Here is a 23,297-nt window from a genome sequence, read left to right as displayed (position 1 = left end):
AGATGATCACCTTATGCCTTAGTCGGGACTATGGTTTCTATTTTATTTTGGAGAGGAGAGATCAATTTGTTATACTAATACTTCAAATTGTTCTTTGTCTGCTTATTCCACTGTGTTGAATGAGCACCTCTGGAGTTAGTTCCTCCAGACCATTAGATAAATAATAGTAAACACTGGGGTTGGTGGCAGTGGCAGCAGCTCTGGACATCAGAGAAAATGGACATGTATATGGAGCCATTCTCTCTAGGTCACAAATTTGGACCCGGTCAGTAGTATAGAGTCAGTTGTCATCATCTTAGGTTTGTTGGGTGGGCTTTGTAAAAAGCGGGTAAATTTGTTTGTGGTCTCAACCAAATTCTGAGTCGGCAAGTGTCCACAAAAAAAACACATAACAAATGGTTTTATTGATACCCTGGTTGCCAGTTTTCACACAGAGGCCTAGGGTATGTCTGGATATAAAGAGTGCAAAATACCCTTCTGTTTCTAGAGGTGGTCGCTCTAGAACAGAGGCCTCACTCCAGATAGAGAAAGCTTGAGCTGGTGCTGTCCATACTGTACCTATTCTGTAGCTAAGAGACTTCAAGGCTGCTAGTCTTACATTTTTTTGAGAACATAATTTAACTTGATAAATGCACATAACTCTATCATGTTTTAATATAACGTTTATTTTCCTAGAAGAAGCATTTTTTTGTACTTGACAAGAAACTTTTTTTTTTAGGTGCTATGAGCCCATTAGCTGAAGAACATCTGACAAAGCAGGATTTACTCCTCCTTGAAATTCTGAGGCTCTTGTGTCTATGTGTAACTACAAAACAAATCCATACAGTCTGCTTCAGAGCACCTGACATACGGCGGAAGCTGTTAATGCTAGTTGATAAAAGTATATTTGATGCTGCTAAATCACTGCATCTACAAGTGGTGAGTGTGACATTGAGAAACTTCTTGATTCAGTAGTTATCTCTCTGTAGATAGACACTGTCTCTTAGAGACGTACACACATTCTGTGGCCATTCTCTTGGACTCAGTCTACTCAGAAGAACTTAGTGTCTGCTTCTGAAGATTTAAATTTTTTTTACAAAGCTTATAGGATTTGTCAGAAACCAGGCACTAGATTGCTGGGCCATATGGTATCTGCCTTCAGTATTCACCTTTAGCAGGTGGCTTGGAGGTTGTGCAGTCTTATTCTCTGGGACAGAGTGTAGGAACTCCTTTCCAACTACTAGAACTGATATGTTTATATGCCAAAATATAAGATTTAATTACCCATATTATTGTGCATCAAATAATTCATTTGTATGAAACAAATGTCAAATTATCTAACCATGTAAAAACTGACACAAATATTGATGTAAATATTTGTCATAAAGCATTTAACAGCCATTGAAAATGCTTATCCTTATTATTTTGTTTTTGTGTGTGTATATAAAAATATTACTAATGTGTTCTATTTTTAATTATTCCTTAGTATTTAGTCCTTTTGAAGGAACTCCCAACTGAAGAAAATTTGTTGCCAGAAGATGATCTTCTCATGCTTCTCAAGCCTCTTTCGTAAGAAATAACATCAATTGTATATTAATAAAAATATTTTATTTGGCAACTATCTGATTTTTCTACCTGTTTGGCTTCTAAAGCTATCTCTTTTTTCTTTCCCAGTGATGTGTGTTCCTTGTATCGTCGAGATCAAGAAGTTTGTAAAGCAATTCTAAATAATCTACTTCCTGCAGCAGTGGGGTTGGGCCAAGCCAACCCAAATGTTGAAGAAACAGGGGAAGTCCAAGGACAATTTTTAACTGTTGTGGGGGCATTTTGGTACGTTTTATTTATTTTATGCAGTAATCTATTTCTTGGCTTGATGGCTGATGACCTATTCAAAGGTTGTGATGCTGCTGTGGGGCCAGCTGTCAGTAGTGCTGTGAGTTTATCTAGTCTGTACACTTCTCCCACATGAATCTTTTTGGATACCAGTTCTATATTAAAATTAGATCACAGATCTTCATAGCCACTAAGTGATAGTTTAAAGGCACGTTGAAAGGTAAACTTAGACCCAAACATCAATATGATGGGGCAGTGATTTCTGAATTCTGAGTTGTTTTTTAAATTCCTTAGTCCATTGCTAAGGTAATTAAATAGAATTCACTGAGGCCGGGGCTACACCCAAAACTTCAAAGTGCTGCCGCAGCAGCGCTTTGAAGTGCGAGTGTGGTCGCGTGCCAGCGCTGGGAGAGCGCTGCAGGTACTCCACCTCCACGAGGGGATTAGCTTGCAGCACTGGGAGCCCGGCTCCCAGCGCTGGGGCACTGTTTACACTGGTGCTTTACAGCGCTGTAATTTGCTGCGCTCAGGGGGGTGTTTTTTCACACTCCTGAGCGAGAAAGTTGCAGCGCTGTAAAGCGCCAGTGTAGCCAAGCCCTGAGAGAAAAAAGAGACAGTTCTCCCTCTTGGCTTTATGGCAATAATTAACAAATGCTCTTCCAAGCAGTATTTATGATATTGATACACAAACAAGAAAATAAATAGTCCTTTAAAACGGGGGGGAAAATGCTTGCTAATCAGGTCAGAAGGATTACTTAAAAGCATCTAAGAATGAATTACAAAGAGCAGAGAGTAATGTCTTAAGACTTTTTTCCTGACATTAAGCTTGTAATAGGTATTTAAATGGCTTCTGTTTCAGGCACTTGACAAAGGAAGGGAGATGTACGGCTCCAGTAAGAGTGGCCCTACTGAACTGCATGAAAGCCCTACTTGAGGTGAGTCATATTTTCCTATCTGATGTTAGTTTAATACAGTGATTCTCAGACCTTAGTGGTTCAGGAGCCAAATTAGCGATCAACATTTCCCAAAAGAGCCACAGTAGTATGAATTCATTGTTTCATTTACTACAAGTACTATTCATATTTAAACAGCATGACGGTGAAATATTTAGTTTATATTTATATTAATTATATATATATTATTCTCACAGCAAGTAAGTTAATAACTTAGTGCAAATAAATAACTTAATTGGCTAATAACATAGTAAAAGCATCCAGATAGATTAATAACTTTAATGTTATGTGCTGCAAGGAGCCACGGGTAACATATTAAAGAGCCACTTTTGGCTCTTGAGCCTCAGTCTGAGTATTACTGGTGTAGTAAGTGTAATACTCAATGTTTGCTTGAAAGTAGTGCAGAAAGAGCTAGTGCATACATCAGTATAACAAGTACATTCAGTGTTCATTTCTGTATAAATTCCATACATATTTAACAAGAGATGTTCATTTTCTTCAGGCTGATCCTCATTCAAATTGGGCTGTGCTTAATGTAAACGACAAAGATCTGCCTGTGAGTGATGTTTTCCCACATTTCCTCGCAGATAGCCACCATCAAGTTTGCATGCTCGCTGCAAAGTCAATAACCAGGTGATAACCTCGATCTTTTTGTAGTTTGTTTAGATAATTAAATCAGTATATTTAAGGATAGTTGACAATTTTTCTCTTTTACATGCTATGTAGCTACCCAAAGTTCTTAAAGCTATAAAAACACCTGGATGTCTTAAGGCAATGTGGCACCTTCCATTTATATTGACTGAGGCCTTCAAAACTTGTGTAAATTTGCAGTACTATATGTTATAGTAAAGATTTGTGTAAAACCCATTGTGTGTAGACCCTTCATGTAGATATATTTATCTTCATGGAAAAAACAGACTAAGTACTGTAAATAATGTGATTCCTTGTGCTAGACAAGCAATGATTTTGTCCTTTGCCTAAATAAGGGAGCTTCTGAGGAACTCTTCACAAACATTAATGAATTTATCTGTGCAATGCTCCATGAGGTAAAGACAACAGTGATAGAGGATCAGAGTTTGAATCCATTGCTCCCTGGTTAACAGGGACTTGGACACTTTCAAATGATTCCTCTCCCTGCCACCCAGCAAATCCTCAGACTTCCATCTGAACATTTTTGGATGGAGGGAGGGTTGACTCAATACAAGGCCTTTGAAAAATGGGGACTCCAGACACCACCTTCTGCCCCTCAAAACAAAGAAATCCTAATATTTACCATGTAAAATATACACCAATTCTGAAGATTAAGTGTTAGGTTAAATAATTGTTGTCCATGTTTTATTTTAAGTTTGTTCCAAGATGTGAAACAGAGAGATTCTTCTGGATTACCAAAAGCTCTTCCTTTGAAGTTACAGCAAAAGGCCTTTGAGAATGTATACCTCAGAGTTCAAGAAGGAATGAGAGATCTGGTAATAAGATCTAATTGTTAGCCATGTGTAACTGTTCAGGGCCATATGCTTCATTTTCTTAGAACTTTGTCATTGGTAGAAGACTGTCATTTTTCAGGACTAGTGAAACAAGGGGCAAAATATTTTCCTAGGCACCTCCCTTGTCACTCTCCTGTCCGTGCTACAAACTCAGATGCATACAGTGGCGTAGCCAGGGGAGGGAACAGGGGGAGTGATTTAAAAAAAAAAGACACCACCCGCTGCAGCGCTTTTATTTTTTATTACTCACCCAGCAGTGCTCCGGGTCTTTGGCGGCGGGCCCTTCACTCGCTCCGGGTGTCTTCGGCGGCACTGAAGGACCCGCCGCCAAAATGCTGCCGAAGACCCACGGAGCGAGTGAAGGTCCCGCCGCCGAAGACCCAGAGCACCGCCAGGTGAGTAAAATAAAAGCACCGTAGCGGGTGGCGCATTTTTTTTTTTTTATCGCTCCCTCGGGTGAGTACAAAGGCACCAGGAAATTGACAAGGCACCACTTGTGCTCAGTGGGGGAACGGCCGCTGTCCCCTCCCCCCAAGCTACGCTCCTGGGTGCATGGTTCACATGTGTGGCCATCTGTGGAATACAAATAGGGAGCACACATCTCAAAGAACCTCCAGTTACAAGTAAGTAACCTCAATTTTATGCAGCTTCTTTGAGAGGTACATGGATGATAAAAGAACATTTTTCTCTCTTTCTTTGCAGAGATAGTGCCCATGAATGCTGTATTTGCGTAGTGTAAAAAGAAAGGGCTTAAATTTTCATAAGAGAAATATTTCCAGTGTTCGGTGCAGTAACTTTCACAAACCCAAAATTTGCTTTTAAAAATTACAAGAGAATTAGAGAAAGGGATAAGCTGCATTCATGTTATAGGATAATTGGAATTCCGTTGAGGGATATCCATGCAGTTTTCTCCCTTGCATCCTTCATTTTTTTTTCTTTCCCACCACATGATGGCTTCTTGACTTTCCTTCCAATTTTTAAGGATCCTTTCATATTTTTATTTGTTTTAGCATGGATTCCCAAGCTCAAATTACAGTCACCAGCCTTCCAAGTAAGGTGATTGCATAAGACTGACTTGATAGCTCAGCAGCGCTGTTCCATAGGAGGGGAGAGGTGGCAGTTGAATTGCTAAGCCATCCATTCCCTTCCCCATATGCATCTCAGGAGCTCAGCATACTGCCTCCATTGTTATAAAGGGTGTTTTTAGTTTAAAAAGTTTTAGCTCATGTAAGAGTTCAGAAGCTCCCATTTAACGTTCTTAACAATTATTTCATTCTTAATTGATGAAGGCACGTGGTGGCATGCGCCCTGAAGACCTCTTGGATGAGCAGTGTAATAGAAGAGCAGTTCTGCTGATGCTGATAACCATGGTTTTATGTTGCAGTCCTGTGTGTGAAAAACAGGCTTTGTTTGCTATTTGCCAGTCTGTGAAAGAAAATGGATTGGAGCCTCACCTTATAAAAAAGGCAAGTATACAAGAGAAATGCTTCTTACAGTTAGGTTATAAATTATACAAGTAAAGCAGAGTTGTAATGTGTACCCTTTATTTTAAATTGAATTGATTGATAGTTCTGTGTTACCTCCCTCTGAGTTCGGCTCCTGTGCGGCCACAGTTTTTCAGATTAATATGGTGAAAATTATCCTTTATGGTTCTTTTAGATTGGGAGACTCTTAGGAGCACACGAAAAACGAATACGGTGACCACAAACACAGTGACATGTAAACAGTCTTGGTTGTATTATAACTTATAATCATATGTTACACTCATATAATGTCTACACAACCTGAGAAATTCCAAGCAATAGCCCCAGATATTGTAGAGTCTGATGGATCTCTCAAGTGGTGATCATATAGAGGGGGTCTTTCATCGGTGTCTTCCCACTTTTACCTAACCAGGGAATCTCATTTATATTTTTGTTCTGACCACACCTAACACCTTATTCATATGCATGAGGTTTCCAACCTCCTTTTCCTTATCTGTACTTCCATATCCCATAAATTTTGGGGTGTCTCACTTTCCATAGGTTGTTCTCTTAGTTCCCCTTTTCCTTATTAGCATCCTATTAACTTTTACATCAACCTGTTTCCAGGGTAACCTGCGGTCAGAACAGAACTTTGTGTGATGTTACAGCCAGGTGTCTTGCAGTCTACTGCAGTCTATTTTTCCTTAACATCACTTATTGGCACATCTTTTACAGTAATCTTGTGGTTTTATTGGCATAGAGTCAATCTTAGATCACCCTCTCATGGCAAGTCTCCTTATGCCTGCAGTCTCGTGAGGCGAAGCTAAAATCTTATAGGCCCCAGCCTGTAGGCCTTGCATTACAACAATGCCTTGCTTATATACCTAATATGCATTCATCAATCCTAAATACTTGTCAATCTTATACTTCTAGAATCCTATATTACATCTATACCTACAACTGAAATCTGTTTAGCACACATTAATGATATATGAAATAACAAATGAATTGACCATAACACTAGATAACACAATGATAAATAAACTAATAGGCTACAAGTGCTATAAAGGGTATTTAGTTAATGCTGAAAATTTTTACAGCTCTTTCATTGTACGCAAACAGACTGGCTGATGTATTTTTTTACTTACTAAAATACCTCAGTGATGTTTTTAACAGTTTCTAGTGTTAAAATAAAGAATATGCAATAATTCTAAGGTTAACATTTTTGTGATAACTCCTGTATTTTCATGGACATCTCTAAACTATAATCAGGATCACGCACTGTAAATATTTTTGCCAGGGATGGTGGAACCAGGCAGGTAAGGGAGGCTAGGGCCCCCGCAGTAGAAATATTGTGGGGGCTCTGTCCCTGCATAAATTCACACATGCCCAGGGGCTAGGGAGGAGGTGAGAACAGAATCCAGAGGTGCTGGAGCTGCTTCCACAAAGCCTAAGATTGTTCTGGGGAGCAGGGACAGGGACCTTCTGGGGCTCAAGCAGCTTCTATGATGCCTGGGATCTGGCCAGGATGCAGTGAACAGCACCCAGAGGGGCTGGAGCCGCTGCCATGGTGCCCTGGATCAGGCCAGGCATCAGGGAATGGGACCCAGAGTGGCTGGAACAGGCCTGGAAAGGATCTGGCTTGCCTCCCCTGACCCCATCAGCTGAGTCTCACTGCCTCGCCTCATTCCCTATCCATTCCCCACCCCTCTTTGCTGGGACTGTCTGCCTCCCCCCACCCTAGATTTTAGACCCAGTTAAAGATGCTCACAACCAAACAAAGTAAAGTCAGTTTTTCCATACGCAAAACATGTAAAATGCTAAGTGCTGTCTACTGAAAAATGCATACTATGTACTAATTAGAAGTTGAACTATATAAATACTATTAAAAGAGCAAAAAGATGTTAGAAGGGGAGGCTTGGAGACGTAACTGCTCAGTGTACTGCAGCACAACATATATGCTGCATGTTATCTCACAGTCTTACTTATTGCACAGGTTTTGGAGAGAGTATCGGACATTTTTGGCTATAAAAGTATAGAAGACTTCATGACTTCCCAATTAGACTATCTGGTGCTGGAGTGGCTGAGAATGAAAGAGAGTGGATATAGCCTATCTGCTTTTCCTTACATTGTTTTGAACTACTCTAGCCTTGAGGAGTTCTACAGGTAGGTTTATACATAAAATTTATGTGAAATCCATTTAAATTAGATTTATTTAAAACCATGAAACATGCTATATCAAGTATCAAAATAATGTAATTTTGCTGCTTGTACTGTAAGATTTTGCTTTAGAAGGCATGTAGTTAAGTCTTTAAAATTAATTCCATGTATCATGTCTATTACCTGCTATAATGCTGGAGATTTATTTTATAGATGTAACTAGATAATCATACAACAGATCAACTATATCTACTATATTATATTTAAAAGGTAGGGTATTTTAAAAATTCCATTGTAATTCAAGGACAATTTGGAAATATATTTGCTTACCTGTAGGTCTTGTTTTAAAGTTTTGGTTCCACACCTGGTGATTAGAAGTCAGTTTGAAGATGTGAAATCTATTGCTAACATGATTGAAAAAGACTGGCGGCAGCTACTAGCAGACTGCTTTCCAAAGATTCTTGTAAATATCCTTCCCTATTTTGCCTATGAAAGCCATGGAGATAGTGAAATAGCACAACAGAGAGATACAGCTTATAAAGTCTACGACATGCTTAAGGATGAAAGCTGCTTAGGAAAACAGGTACCTATTTTAATGTACTTTGTTTCCTTTATAAATGCATAAACAGTGGTGGATGACTTGTAATGAATTTGAGGAGAAAATAGTAAGTAATAGGTCAGATAATTCAGGTCTTCAAATAAGGATATTTTGTAATAAGGTAAGTCAAAGTTTGATATTTTTATTCTGAATCTTTCAAGTAATGTCAACTATGCTGTCTTAAAGCCACACTGTCAACTGGAAATCTAATACATTTCAAAATATGAATTAAAAGTTGTTATGCTTCTGCAGTCACATTTGTCTATTTTTTAAAAGTTTTTTCTCTCTGATCCTCTGTGAAGCCTTTTCCCATCCCCCCTCCCCCAACAGGAACACTGACTATTCATGAGACCCAATGACTATACATAATGTTATGTCAAATGCACAATGTAAAGAAACTGAAAATATAGAGAAACATTTAATTTATGGTGAATCTTATGTAATTACAGTTGGTAAAATATTTCTAGAAAGAATTGTGATTTCTAAGTTGCTTGTGTCCCTTTAATTTTAAGATGGACAACTCAAAGGATAAGTAGGTAGCCCAGACAAAAGAAAAAGAAGTTGCCTCAGAAAAACACAAATTGAAATTGAGACCTTCAGAGTTAAAATATTTCCTTATTAAAGCTGTTCATATGAAAACATTAAATGTATCTAATATTGTTTTCTAGCAGATTGACAATTTATCTCACAGTAACTTGCCAGAGATTGTGGTGGAGCTGCTGATGACCCTGCATGAGCCAGTCAACACCAAGGCAGGAGAAGGAGCTGATCTAAGTAAATTTACAGGGTATGTAGATATAGATTTTTTAGAAGATGTATTTCCTACCTTTTTACTTATGTACAACATTTTGCATATGTGTGGGGTGTGTGCATCCCAGCATATGCTCTCAAAATTTCTTCTAGGATTTCAAGAGAGCAAAACAGAAGAGTGGGTATCTCAGTTCAGAGAGATGTATTACCCCTCTCTTTCCATAGTCTCAGTGAGGATGGAAGACACACCTCTGTCAAGCATTTGGCTGGATCCAAATAACTTTTGGCTCAGCTCTTGCATGGCATGGTCTTAGTAACATCTTCAGCTCATGAATATATAATCTTGTGTATGCATCTTCAACAGGGTTGTAAATCTTCAACTTTGTGGTTATATTGTTTTTGTCTTTGGAGCGGGAAATTCTCAGAACATCTCTAAACTTGATTTTAACTTTTTTATTCATTTTATTTTCTGAGATTCCTTTAATTCATCAGTGTTCAATAAGAGATGAAATGTTCTTTCTCAATTGAGTCCAAACACTCCTATTTTCTATATGAAAATCAGATTTTAAAATAATCTTTTTAAACTTAAATTATTCTTAGAGAATTTTCAAATACAAGTGGTCATCTTTTGCGATCCTAGAAAAAAAGTTTCTTCCCATCCTTTAATAAGGGGGAAAGTCCCATTCTTTGAGAAGACACTTATTGGTGTTCAAACTGTTTTCATGATTAAAATCTGCAGTAGCAATTAAAGACTCCTACCAAACACACTATGCAAATCAAATATCACAATAACATTTAGATATATTTTTCTAACATGATATAGAATATTAAGGCAAAATAGAAGTTATAAAGCTTCATTCCAGAGTCTGTACACCGTGACCTGGAGGTGTTGAGTACAATTTTATGGCCATCATTCTTCATGATGATTTCCGTACCTGTCACTTACTGAGAAAAAGCAGAGACTTTGTGGGAGTTTCTGTAGTGAGACTGAACATTTTATTTAATAAACTCAACCATGTAAGCTATTATTCTCCAAGCATCATGTATTGTATAAGTTACTGTATCTTCTGAAATTCAGCAAAGGCAAAGAGCAGTTTGTAATAAATTATATTTTATTAATTACCATTTTTGCATCAGTATTGAGGTTCCCCTCTCAGTCCCCCAGTTTCTAACATTCTGTGTAGTTTAGGCACTGAATATTTGAATAAGACTGCCGTGTGCCATATTTCTCCCTGACAAACATGGGCTAGTTCTCTTAGTTCTTTATTTCATTCGGGACTGGCCTGGGAGCAGGGCTGTCATTTTAGAGGATTTTCAGCTATAAAACTCTCTTGTGTAGAGGTGGTCTGCTAAAATTCCTCATTGGCTGACTTCAGGGCATGCTGAAAGATTTATTTATTTCATTTGACCTACTTTTCCATGTTGACTGTTTCTGGGCCACTAGGGTTACCATATTTTGTGCCTCCAAATGGAGGACACTCCACGGCCCCCGCCCCCGCCCCCGCCCACGCCCACGCCCCGCCCCGCCCCAACTCCGCCCCCTCTCCAAAATCTCCGCCCCCTCCCCTGCTTCCCGCGAACATTTAATTCGCGGGAAGCCTGAAGCAGGTAAGGGGGAGTGTGGGGGGAGGAGGCACGGCCCAGGCTGGTCCCCGGCGGCTCCAGCCTGGGTTGGCTCGGGCCCCGGCCGACCACCCCCGGCCCGCCCAGCACTACTGGCCCTCGGCGGCCCAGCGCACCCCCCAGCTATCCTGGACCGGCTCCCAGCTCCGCGACCCCGCGCACCCCCCCCGCTACCCCGGACCAGCCCGCGGCCCAGCGTACCCCCCAGCGCACCCCCCCCCCGCTACCCCGACCGGCTCCCGGCCCCGCGCACACCCCCGCTACCCCGGACCGGCCCGCGGCCCCCCCCCGCTACCCCGGACCGGCTCCCGGCCCCGCGCACCCCCCGCTACCCCGGACCGGCCCGCGGCCCCCCCCCCCCGCTACCCCGGACCGGCCCGCGGCCCGGCGCACCTCCCGCTACCCCGGCGCACCCCCCGCTACCCCGGCCCGCGGCCCGGCGCACCCCCCGCTACCCCGGCGCACCCCCCGCTACCCCGGCCCGCGGCCCGGCGCACCCCCCGCTACCCCGGCCCCGCGGCCCGGCGCACCCCCCGCTACCCCGGCCCGCGGCCCGGCGCACCCCCGGCCTGCGGCCCCGTGGCCCGGCGCACCCCCCCCGCTACCCCGGACCGGCTCCCGGACCGGCACCGCGCCCCCGGCTCCCCGCCCGGCCCGGAACCATGCCCCCGGCCCCGCGACCCCGGCCCCGGCCAAAGAGGCCCCGGCCGAGCCAGCCCTCCCTCCCGATTTTCCCGGACATGCCCGGCTTTTGGGGATTTCCCCCCGGACGGGGATTTGAACCCCCAAAAGCCGGACATGTCCGGGAAAATCCGGACGTATGGTAACCCTATGGGCCACCCAGCCCTTTGCTTTTCAATCTTCTGTTTTCTTTATTCTTACCAATTTGTTCTTACCCTTTACGATTGGGGTAACATACATGATGACTGTGATTTATTCTTGTGAATTACATTTTGACAAGGTCTGGGAGTGGATTGGGGGGGAGGGATAGCTCAGTGGTTTGAGCATTGGCCTGCTAAACCCAGGGTTGTGAGTTGAATCCTTGAGGGGGCCACTTGGGGATCTGGGGCAAAATCAGTACTTGGCCCTGCTAGTGAAGGCAGGGGGCTGGACTTGATGACCTTTCAAGGTCCCTTCCAGTTCTAGGAGATGGGAGATCTCCATTAATTATTATTATTATTAGGCTGGTTGGCTTGTATTTAATGTAATGTTTTTGTATTTTGGTGTTTGGTGCTTCAATAACATGCAAAAGGCATCCTATAATTGAATTAAACAAAACAAGTGCAAGTATTTCCCTATAGAAAGGAAGTTTTTTTTATGTTATATTTGGGGATTACATCTCGTTTTATTTGCAGTTGTTAGTTTGCTGGGAAATATAACTAATTCTTCACTTACTGCTGAAAATATTACTGTTATGTACAAAAAAAAAATTGTACTTTGCTATATTTATTCACACTAGTTACTATATAGTAATATTTTCTTGCCTTATCGGGGTGAAACCAAATCAGCAATGCAACATGTTATATATGCATCCATAACCTTGATCTCCGAACAAGTTTTTGAAAGTCTTGTCTTACTGTATTTTTTAATTCATTCAGGGAATTGGACCCTGCTCCTAATCCTCCTCATTTTCCATCTTATGTGATCAAGGCAACCTTGGATTATATTAGCAGTTGTCATAAAACCAAGTTAAAAAGTATTGTAGCTGTACTTTCTAAAAATCCTGTAAGTATGTGATTTTGCTTTTTTGTTCATTGTTAGAAGATTTCCTTTTAATTATATTTATTTTTTATTTGTAAATTGTCAATGCATGCCAACAAAGAAAAACTTTCCAATATAATTTTAGGAAATCTCCTTATGTTTCTATTAGCAGCAAAAAAAGACAAATGTCCCTAAATTAAAGGCCACAGTAACTTTATGAATGTAACATGATGAAAGATTAGTTTAAAAAAAAAAAGGTGAAAGAAAGACAGGGCCACAGTTTTAAAAATAAATCAAGTTGGGGGGGGGGGGATTTACATATATTAAATAAAACTTTATAGGTTAAGTTCACATTATTTCTGTCACAAACTAGCTAACGAATTACATCAGATCATGATATATTTAAGTACAAATAATTACTCCCCCTGCTGACAGTGTGGACTTATGCTTAGACATGTTTGCTTCACACAAAGTATGACTATTCTCCTTTATGTTGTTTATAGATTCGAGAAAAACATACTAATATTTAGTTGTTTTATAACTAAATGGGAGAATATGTTTCCAGAATGTAGCATAGCCATGCACAAATTCACAAAAGCTCTGCATATATTGTTTTTTTGTGCCTATTTACTTTTTACTATATGTGTGTGTTCTGTTAAAACAATCTTGCATTTTTACATTTTTATACTTTAAAAAAAAATCAGTGATGAAAACTGCCTTCAGTGCTTTGTTTTCAGGAAAACAAAAAGCAGTTTTTTGCACAAAGTCATGGAAACTAAAAATAGAAGGAACCTCTGGGGATATCCAGTGTGCATCCCCATTCCTTGTATGACTGGTCTCTACAGTGCATTTTCTAGCATTTGAAATAAACATGTGCATTTATATATGACTCAGGAAATACAAAACTTGTCTTAAAAAGAAGAACAGGAGTACTTGTGGCACCTTAGAGACTAACAAATTTATTAGAGCATAAGCTTTCGTGGACTACAGCCCACTTCTTCGGATCCACGAAAGCTTATGCTCTAATAAATTTGTTAGTCTCTAAGGTGCCACAAGTACTCCTGTTCTTCTTTTTGCGGATACAGACTAACACGGCTGTTACTCTAAAACTTGTCTTATGTTTACATTTTTTCCTAAAGTTAAAATAACTTAATTTTGCTGTTATGATATGAGAGGCGGCTTTTCACTTGGTGTTTTCATTCATTTTCAGGATTCATTCCAGAAAATCCTACTAGCCATTTGCAAACAGGCAGCTGATACAAACAATATTTACAAAAAACACAGGATTCTTATAATTTATTACTTGTTTGTTAATTTGTTACTTAAAGAGATAAAGGATGGTTTAGGAGGAGCATGGGCTTTTGTTCTTCGAGATATAATATATACCCTAATTCACTACATCAACAGCAGGTAAATACATGATTGTCTTCTAGTCCTTCCTTTTTTACCTTCTCACTGTTATCCACATATTTTAGAATCCTAGAATATCAGGGTTGGAAGGGACCTCAGGAGGTTATTTAGTCCTTGATAAATAATAAATAATGTGATTTCTTCTCCCTCATGAACTCCTGCTCTGCTAACTCACACAAGTTTGTAAGCTTGGACCTAAATTCTGTGACAAGTTCCCTGCAGTCTGCTGCACAGCTTCCGTTAAATTTAAAAATAGAGACTATTAACCAGTTAATTCTGAAAGTGAATAAATTATCAGTACAGTAGCCCATAATATTTATTTTACACTTTCCCCACATTTTCAATTTTTAATATCTGCAGATTTTTGTGTTGACAACATAGAACTTCATTGTAGAGGCTGAGGGTTAAGCAGAAGGTTTTAGTAGGTGAGTAGGGAACAGCTGATGCTTTTGGCAACTGAGGAGGTGAGGAAAGCAATTTGGTATTGTGGGACTAAACACATAATTTGGATGTGTCAGCTAAAATGGTCAGCAGTGCAATAATTTAAATTGCTATCTTTAGATTTTAGAGGGAGCAATCCGTAGTGATGAATGAGTCAATTAACATTGTTTTGGGTTGTCTGCACACTCAGAAACCCATCACCATGTCAGCTTAAACTCAGTTTACATTTGGCATGATTATCTTCAAATCTATAAAGGCTAGAAGCATATATATTTGTATTTTGTGATAGCTTAGTCTGGAATTTTCAAAGGAGCCTACGAATTGCAGTGAAAGTTGTGTAGAGTATGGTTCTGTGATGTGACAAATTAAATGTATTGTGGCAGATTCCACAGGAATACAGGCGCTGTTATAACAGCACATCCACTGCACAAAAGGGAGGATGTGATCAGAGAATTCCCCACTCAAGTGCTCCTTACAACAAAATCCCTTACCTTTAATGTGTGGCAGCCTATATACTTTTTTCCTCCCTAGAGGAGATGATCTGTTTCTTTTTCACTCTTGTTTGACTCTGTTGAATTAAACCATATGGACAGTGGCTAAATTTAGCATATGTAACAATGATGGAAGGACTTGGGGATTTGGTAATATTCAATCCAGAAATCTAAATCCCTGTGATGATTGGGTCAACTATTTTAAGACTGAAATCACTGCCTTTTAAATATGATGTTTATATGCTCCTTCGCCCTATTTCTCCCTGTCATGCAAAGGGTTAGTACTTTGACAATGGAAATATTTGTTTTTTTAATTTAATTCCTCAAACTTGTTTTTTTTCCCCCTGTGGCAGACCCAGTCTTGGCAGAGACATGTCCATGCGCAGCTTTTCCCTCTGCTGTGACCTTCTAAATCATGTTTGCCATGCAGCAGTCACATATTGTAAGGATGCCCTAGAGAATCACCTTCATGTTGTTGTTGGAACGCTAATACCTCTCGTCAGGGACCAGCCTGAAATTCAGAAGCAGGTAGCTTTTCAGAAGATGCACTTGTTGCTTTTCTTTATTATATGCCTCCTGGCTTTTGTAGTTAGTTCAAGTCAACATTTTTATAACTAATACTTCTATCTGTGTTTTAAACATAATGTTTAGTCACCCTTTTCTATATTCTCTAGAATAGATTTTTTCATTTGTTAGCAGTTGTCAGTTATTTCATAAGATTTTTTTTAAATGGCCTTTTTCAGGAAGAAAAGTAGTTTTTACTACATTTCTGCTTCTTAGACATTTTTTGTTTAGCCCTGTAGTACAAACCACTATTGAAGGGGAATATATGGACAGAACTTTACTTCAGATATAGATGTGTATAGACTGCATTTTTCTATGTAGATATGTTGTTAGCATAGGTCAGGGGTAGTCAGTTATTTTTTGCCAAGTTGCACATTTCTTGGTCAAGGTCCAGGCTCCAGAGAAAATAATAACAATAATGATAAGTAAATAAAAAGATTTCAGGGTCCATTCAAAAGTGTCTGGTGGTCCAGATTTGGCCCGCAGGCCACCTACTGACTACCCCATGTCTAGATATTTCAGGTTGGCAAATATTCAGTTCTGTGTTTTGGTTGCTTAGTGGCTTTAAAGCAAACTGTCAGTAGAGGTGCATTTGCATCTCCATAGTTATGGTTATTGCAGCACTTCTGCTCTCAAAACCCTGTATACTAGGTTTGTGCCTTCCTGTAAAATTATGCTTTTTGCTGAAATTTAGCATACAAGTTCTTTGGTCAACAGAGAGAGCAGTATTGTTGTTGTCTGCACAGTTTTGTTTATATTTAAGGATTGTCATGGCAATAAATTGGGAAAATTACAGCTTTGTCATGGCAAAAAATACAGCCCATGATTTAGCTGAAAAAAAAATGCCTAAGACAACACCACAATTTTTTTTTTTCAAATAGAATATGTGGTTATTTAATTAAAATGTACCAAAACCACAATAAATTCATTCAAATAGGAAAATCTCCCATACACATAGCATGTTAACAAAACTCATATAAATAATTCTAGGTCTTACTATAATAAAGCATATTATAAATTACGTGGCTTTACAGCTCTCCTGTCTTCTTATATCTTTATATAAAATACAGGAACCTCTGCAGAAGCACTGTATATTGATCATTTTTAGGCCAACGGCACCAAATTTGTTACACTTGGTCACTTTTGGAAGAATTTCTTTGCACTTAGAGAGCTAGCAACTTAATTTTAAAAAATATTTAAAGGAGTTCTGCAATGGACTTTTAAGCAGCCGAACAGCCAAATTTAAATAAAAACAGCAAAAACTGCAGAATCTAAGGGTACATCTACACTACAGGGGGGAGTCGATTTAAGATACGCAAATTCAGCTACGTGAATAGCGTAGCTGAATTCGACGTATTGCAGCCGACTTACCCCGCTGTGAGGACAGCGGCAAAATCGACTTCTGCGGCTTTCTGTCGGCGGCGCTTACTCCCACCTCCGCTGGTGGAGTAAGAGCGCCGATTTGGGGATCGATTGTCGCGTCCCCGAGAGGTCGATTTCTACCCGCCGATTCAGGCAGCTAGTGTAGACCTAGCCTATGATAGCATGACATATACCAGCCTTATTAATATTTAATTTATTCTAGTAACAGTATTAGGCATTCAGATTAACAGCAAAATAAGTCAACCAAATCATGCAAAATATTATAGTTTCAACAGCAAGAAAATCAAATAAATTGTTAAATTATAGAATTTCTGTATCAGTTACTTTACTATTATCCTATCTCTGTTTTTAAGCCTCAGTGAATTACAAATATTACATTAGAAAGACAAGGTGTGTGAGGTAATATCTTTTATTGAACTAACTTCCATTGGTGAGAGAGACAAGTTTTCGAGCTTACACAAAGCTCTTCTTCAGATCTGGGAAACATACTTAGACCTGAAGAAGAGCTCTGTGTAAGCTCAAAAACTTCTCTGTCACCAGCAGAACTTGGTCTAATAAAAGATATTACCTCATCCACCTTGTTCCTCTAGCATCCTGGGACTGACATGGCTACAGTAACACTGCAAACAAATATTATATTGTCCGTGAATGTGCCAATGTCTTTTTAAACACTTTAAAACATGCAATAATGTAAAACACATAGTTTATGAATTTTTGGTTATATTCAGTTATCAGTTTGGAAGAATTTAGTCTGTATAGAATGCATAAATGTTATTTCATAGAATATTGTGCTTGGCTTGAGGAGTCTTTTTTCTTATTAAGCTGTTCTTTTTTTATTATTATTAATTAATTTATTTATTATTCAGGTCCTAAGCTTGTTGAAGTACCTAGTGATAGATAACAAGGATAATGAAAACTTGTACCAAACAATCAAACATTTAGATCCTTTTCCTGAGCATCCTGCTTTTAAAGATTTGCGTGCTACTCAGCAGAAAATCAAATACAGTAAAGGAGCATTTTCACTTTTGGAGGTAATAAACTATTTTATTTGGACTACATGGCACAGTCATGGTAATAGGTCCCTTTCAACTGAGGCAAATGTACTGACTGTATGATAGAGAATAGAAAGATTATTTCCCCTTAAATTAGACATGTTGATTTTTTTAATCTATCCCTAGTTTCAGGAGCTAATCAATTTGTTTGTCTTTTAATTCTTGTGTACATTTCATATCTGTTGGTGTTCACATTGCAGTGAAATACCTTTGAGAACCATTTCTCCACTTAAAACATAGCATATGCAGTGTATACTTATTACAAAAATGTTGTTTTACAGGAAATTAACCATTTCTTATCAGTAAGTTTCTGTGACTCACTGCCATTTGCAAGACTTGAAGGATTAAATGATTTACACAAACAACTGGAACAACATAAAGATCAGATGAAGGATCTCATGAAACATTTCCAGGGTACAAACTCCTGATAGCATGCTTCATTTCTTCCTCTACATGCTGTATTCTTTTGATTAGTAAAATAACACTGCTGTAATTTCACACATACACCAGACTGATATGTATTATATACATTATGATGCAAACTGTGAAATTTCTCTTAGTGAGTATTATACAATACATAATGCCATATGAGTGACATAACTACACCTGCTTTTTTGTAGGTATATTTGTATATATGAGCAGAATACATTCACTATCATCTCACCAGGGTCCTTGTCCCAATCTTCTCCTTTCCCTTGACTCAGTCCAGCTGTTTTCCCCTCTAAATTAAAATCATAGAATATCAGGATTAGAAGGGACCTCCGGAGGTCATCTAGTCCAACCCCCTGCTCAAAGCAGGACCAATCCCCAGACAGATTTTTGCCCTGATCCCTAAGTGGCCCCCTCAAGGATTGAACTCTCAACCCTGGGTTTAGCAGGCCAATACTCAAATCACTGAGCTATCCCTCCCCACTTCTTCTTCCACACTCTCTGGATGCCAGAAGTGGGGAGCCAAAGAGCCCAGCAGAGACAGGCTCAGTGCTGGTGCCCACCTTGGCCCAGAGCAGCAATTCACTGCTGGAGTGTGCTCAGTCACTCTGGGGGCATGGTGCATGCGTAAGAACTGTGAACAGCTCGAGCATGCTCTTTGAAGATGGAATCTTTACAGATTTTAGCTGCTAAAATAGAAATCTCGACTGAGCATGTGTGAACCTGCAATTGTTCAAAGGCTTATAACTTGGCCAAATTTGGGTGAATTTTCACAGAGATAGCAAAAGACGCATCACTGAGACAGAGGTCACCCCCTTGCCAAAGTTCCTGGCTCCAAAGCATGTGGGATGCTAGAGCTGTTCATAAAAAGGTTGCCAGAATTTTTTTTACATGGACTAGACATTGACATTTCCCCTAGCCTCGTTCTTGGAAATGACTGAACTATTATGGGTGAAATTCTCCCAAAAACCCCCCGAAACATTCAGCCTGAGGCAGACACCTGCCATGGAAAATTACAGCCCAAATAGCTAAGTTTGGCAAAGTTATGAGTGATTGAAAATAGGATCTTATAATGGGAAATGTCAGACAGCCTTTATAATAGGCAGTGCTAACAGTACTGCCTATAATAGTTTGATACAATTTATAAGAGGTACTATGAAATATTAAAACTTCAAAGAGACTGTTTGTGGGCTGTATAAGATTTCCTGTGGACATTGTCAACTTTGGTGTGGTTAGTACAGATTTCACAAGGTCTGCAAAACAGAGTTTAAAATATATGGATTCGTTTATAAAAATATTGGAATTCCTTAAGATTAAACAAGACCTAACACTTAGTTTTTAAAGGTCATCATGAGTGTGTCATTCAAGTGTGAAATCTTAGAGCCTAAGCCATTCCTGAATTATGAGTTGACCAAAAAATGTTAAAACACGTTTTTAAAGTCCTGTAAGGTAACCATGGCTTGTCCAATTAGCCTCCAGTGTTTGTTTTGTTTTGTTTTAAATCCTGTAGCCTAAAATGAAAGCTATGAAATTTCAGGCTGATAGCAGATTTTTTTGTGCAAGTTACAGGAGATCAGGGATAAACTGGAAACTGGCTTACTACCTTAATTATTGTCACTGGGGTTATTATTGAAGGTTTTTAAGAACAGGTTAGACAAACACCTGTCAGGGATGGTCTAGGTTCACTTGATCCTGCCTCAGCATGGGGGAATGGATGACTTCTCAAGGCCCTTCCAGCCCTACATTTCTGTAGTGATGATTATTTATTATTAATTTGTTTGTGTTACAGAAGCACATTGAGGCTTCAGCTGAGTTGAAGGCCCTGTTGTGTTAGGCACTTTGCAGTTCCATAATAGAATTTACTGCATACCCACAACTAGCTATAACAACTTAATAAAATCACTACTGTAATGTAAAAACACTACTGTTAAGTTTGAAATATGAATCAACCAACTGTCCTTTTAGAACAGAAATGTGGACTGGACATTTTGGTAGTTAGTCCATAGCTACTTTGAATTTTAAAAACTGAATTGTGATCTTTAACTATTTTAAATTAATGCTTTTTTAAAAAAGGAAACAGCTGAATGTGTCCTTGTACCATGGATTCGGTTTTTTATTAAAAATAAAAAAGATTCAAGAAGTAAAATAACCTTAAAAATTCCACTCCCTTATCTATACCACTTTCTCCCTGATTGATGTTTCAGCCATCACCTTCCTCCTTTAGTTCTTTGGAAGTTCATTAACATGTTTTAAGTCTCTCCAAAAGTAACAAAAAAGGGTGCTGGAAATGCGAGGAGTTGAGGGAAGAGAAGCAGCTTGAATTGCTTTAGGTTTTCAATATTTTTGACCATATTTCTATATCTGGCCCTGAATTCCCATATGTTTTCCATGGTTGGATAAATTCCTCTTTTTCCTCCCTGTTTGAGTCACTCTTACCTCAATACAAAATCAATAAATTGTTTAAAAAACATGAAAAGTTTCAGACAAATCTAATAGAGAAAGGGCTGACTGTAGAGGAAGGTAATAAGTACCAGAAGATCCCAGACCTTGACTATGTTTTCTTGCAGTAAAATATGATGAGTCAGTTGTTATGACATCATGCTATGCTGCAAATACCAATTTGGTTATCTCATGATAATGTTTAAAGTATGCAGCTATTAAAGGTAAAATTGGAAGTCTGTTTACATTTCCATTATAAAATCCTGGAAATAATATATATATAAATTTTAGTTCTGGGGAATCCTATGACTAAATAAGTAACATACAAGAGTTGCTTCAAGAAATGATGATTTTTAAAAATATGGAAACATTTCTGTTTGTGTTATGTTTTATAAAAGCTTTTATGTACCAAATTTGACCCAATAACTATCCCCTTTAATGTTCAGAATGCATTTTGAGATCTTAGTTGAAATAGAATTACAAGTAGTGTAATTTATGTGTTACAAATACACATGGAATAGATATTAATGCTTTCCTTTTTTCTTCTAAATGGTAGAAAACCCCCAGGACTATGTCATAGTAAAGTTGGTGGTGAGCTTGCTACAACTGTCCAAGACAGCAGTTAATCATACAGGTGAAAAGGCAGTTTTAGGTAAGTAATTTTGCTCATGAGTGTGTACATCGTCTACACTAGCACTAATATCTCTAAATGACAATTATTTTAATCTTTGGCAATTGCAAAATGTTTTCTATGATGCTGAAATTAGTGCGGTTCACTTAAACATCTAGTATGTAGTGGTAAACCAGGCGTTTAGATCTTCCTCATCTGAAAAACTAAAAACCTGGTATTCAGAGCTGATGAGTACCCACAATTGCAATAGCTGTTATGGGAGTTGGCATGGCTCAGCACTTCTGAAAACAAAACTATACATTTGTCATTCCTGCAATATATTTCATTAAGAATTTGCTAAATTTGCACCAGAGCCCAACCCTTATGTCTGCAGCATGTCTCTTCTCATCTTGGTGATGGTAAAAGAAATGTTATATAATATATTTTAGAAGATCTAGAATTTTCATAGCTACAGCTGAATGTGGACATGTCAAAACTTGAAAGCCAAGATCTGTTCTCACAAATATGGATTGTATGAATGCAGCAAGGAAATAGACATATGTCTGTCTGTTTCCTTCTGTTTGAAACAGTGTATGTCCTGGAGCTGTGAAATTGACAAGAAAGCTGAACAGCCACTCCATGGAGGGTAGGGGGCTCCAGCTAAATCCCAGCTGCCCCATGGTTCCTGGCTCCCAGCCGTGCCGCTGCCCAGTTTCCCTGCTCTGAGACAGACTGTGCACACCCAGCTCCCCACTCGTTTCCTGATTGCCCCCTGCCTCCCAGCCGGGCTGCTGCCTGGGTTCCCCATGGGAAGCCCAGATCCACTGAGGCTCCCTGCCAGGAGTATGGGCATTGCACTGAGGCTCGGCAGCTCCAAGGTTTTCTGGGCTCAACTAACATAGAAACTTACAGAGAAATTTAAGTTTGTAGTGTAGACATACCTTTAGTTTCTACTAACATGAGATGTTGAAAGGGCAACACGGCTCACATAAAACTGTATGTAATATGTATGCATATTCACACACACATATACACAGTTAAAAAAAATAAAGCTCTTTCCTCTACTATTTGGAGACTATAAAAGTAATATTTGCATTTGCAGAGGCTGTTGGAAGTTGTTTGGGAGAACTGGGTCCTATAGATTTCTCCACCATAACTCTGCAACATAGTAAAAATGCAGTCTATTCTAAGGCAGTTGACTTATTTGAAGATCGAGAACTTCAGTGGGTCTTCATAATTCTGACTCTAATAAATAATGCTTTAATAGATGATTGGTAAGTGTACATTTGATTCAGTGCTTAAATGAGCACCAATGAAAAAAAGTAGTTATTGTTGTAAAAAGGTTTTGTAGTCAATATTTTAGTTTTTCTGCCTTCTGTCTCATAATTTCATTTAATACCTGCACACAAGCAACAATCTGCTAACTCTCTACTAATGATCTACTTTGAGGTTCAGATTACTCATATTCCAATCAATCTGTGGTGTTCTACAATGCCTCTGTCAGGGGCTGGATGTGATTCTAGCTAAATGATTTTGTTGCCCAATGCCAGTTGGGGCCTTTTTGTGTTAGAGTAAATATTTGCAGTCTCTTTTGTAACACTCATCCTTAATTCACATCCTATGGCTCATCAGTGTCAGGTGCCTTTAGAATTATCTTTGATGTACATACTTTTTTAACATAGACTTCATAAGGTTATGTTAAATTATTAAAGAATCTGTTACTCAGATAAGCTTATCTTTCAGTATTGGTGTTCGATCTGCTGCTGCTGCCTGTTTGAAAAACATTTTATCCACCAAGGCTGGTAACGACTTTTGGGAGGTTTACAAAAACAAAGCTGATCCCATGTTAATATATCTACATCCTTTCAGAATGTCTAGAAAGAAGGTATTTCTTTTATTTATTTTTGTGCAGTTCAGGGTAATGAGAACAGAAA

The 23,297-nt window shown here is 39.1% G+C and overlaps 1 protein-coding gene across 2 annotated transcripts in view; it reads left to right on the top strand.

Annotated features, from left to right (window-relative positions):
- Nucleotides 1–23,297, top strand: part of ATM (ATM serine/threonine kinase) — a 108,496-nt gene that overhangs the window by 43,045 nt on the left and 42,154 nt on the right. Inside the window, exons 18-35 of one of the 2 annotated variants that reach the window (XM_054015520.1) lie at nt 719–918; nt 1,466–1,548; nt 1,654–1,809; nt 2,672–2,747; nt 3,268–3,398; nt 4,111–4,231; nt 5,539–5,715; nt 7,709–7,878; nt 8,209–8,455; nt 9,142–9,257; nt 12,442–12,568; nt 13,755–13,954; nt 15,240–15,414; nt 17,700–17,864; nt 18,167–18,299; nt 21,310–21,405; nt 22,466–22,637; nt 23,107–23,248. In XM_054015520.1, coding sequence (XP_053871495.1) covers nt 719–918; nt 1,466–1,548; nt 1,654–1,809; nt 2,672–2,747; nt 3,268–3,398; nt 4,111–4,231; nt 5,539–5,715; nt 7,709–7,878; nt 8,209–8,455; nt 9,142–9,257; nt 12,442–12,568; nt 13,755–13,954; nt 15,240–15,414; nt 17,700–17,864; nt 18,167–18,299; nt 21,310–21,405; nt 22,466–22,637; nt 23,107–23,248 — 2,687 coding nt within the window. Of the gene's footprint in view, nt 1–718; nt 919–1,465; nt 1,549–1,653; nt 1,810–2,671; nt 2,748–3,267; nt 3,399–4,110; nt 4,232–5,538; nt 5,716–7,708; nt 7,879–8,208; nt 8,456–9,138; nt 9,258–12,441; nt 12,569–13,754; nt 13,955–15,239; nt 15,415–17,699; nt 17,865–18,166; nt 18,300–21,309; nt 21,406–22,465; nt 22,638–23,106; nt 23,249–23,297 lie in introns of both variants that reach the window. The other variant, XM_054015519.1, reaches the window with a different exon arrangement.

The sequence above is a fragment of the Malaclemys terrapin genome, chromosome 1 (genome assembly GCF_027887155.1).
Source record: "Malaclemys terrapin pileata isolate rMalTer1 chromosome 1, rMalTer1.hap1, whole genome shotgun sequence".
NCBI classification, from domain to species: domain Eukaryota; kingdom Metazoa; phylum Chordata; order Testudines; family Emydidae; genus Malaclemys; species Malaclemys terrapin.
This window is presented reverse-complemented; position numbering and strand designations above follow the sequence as displayed.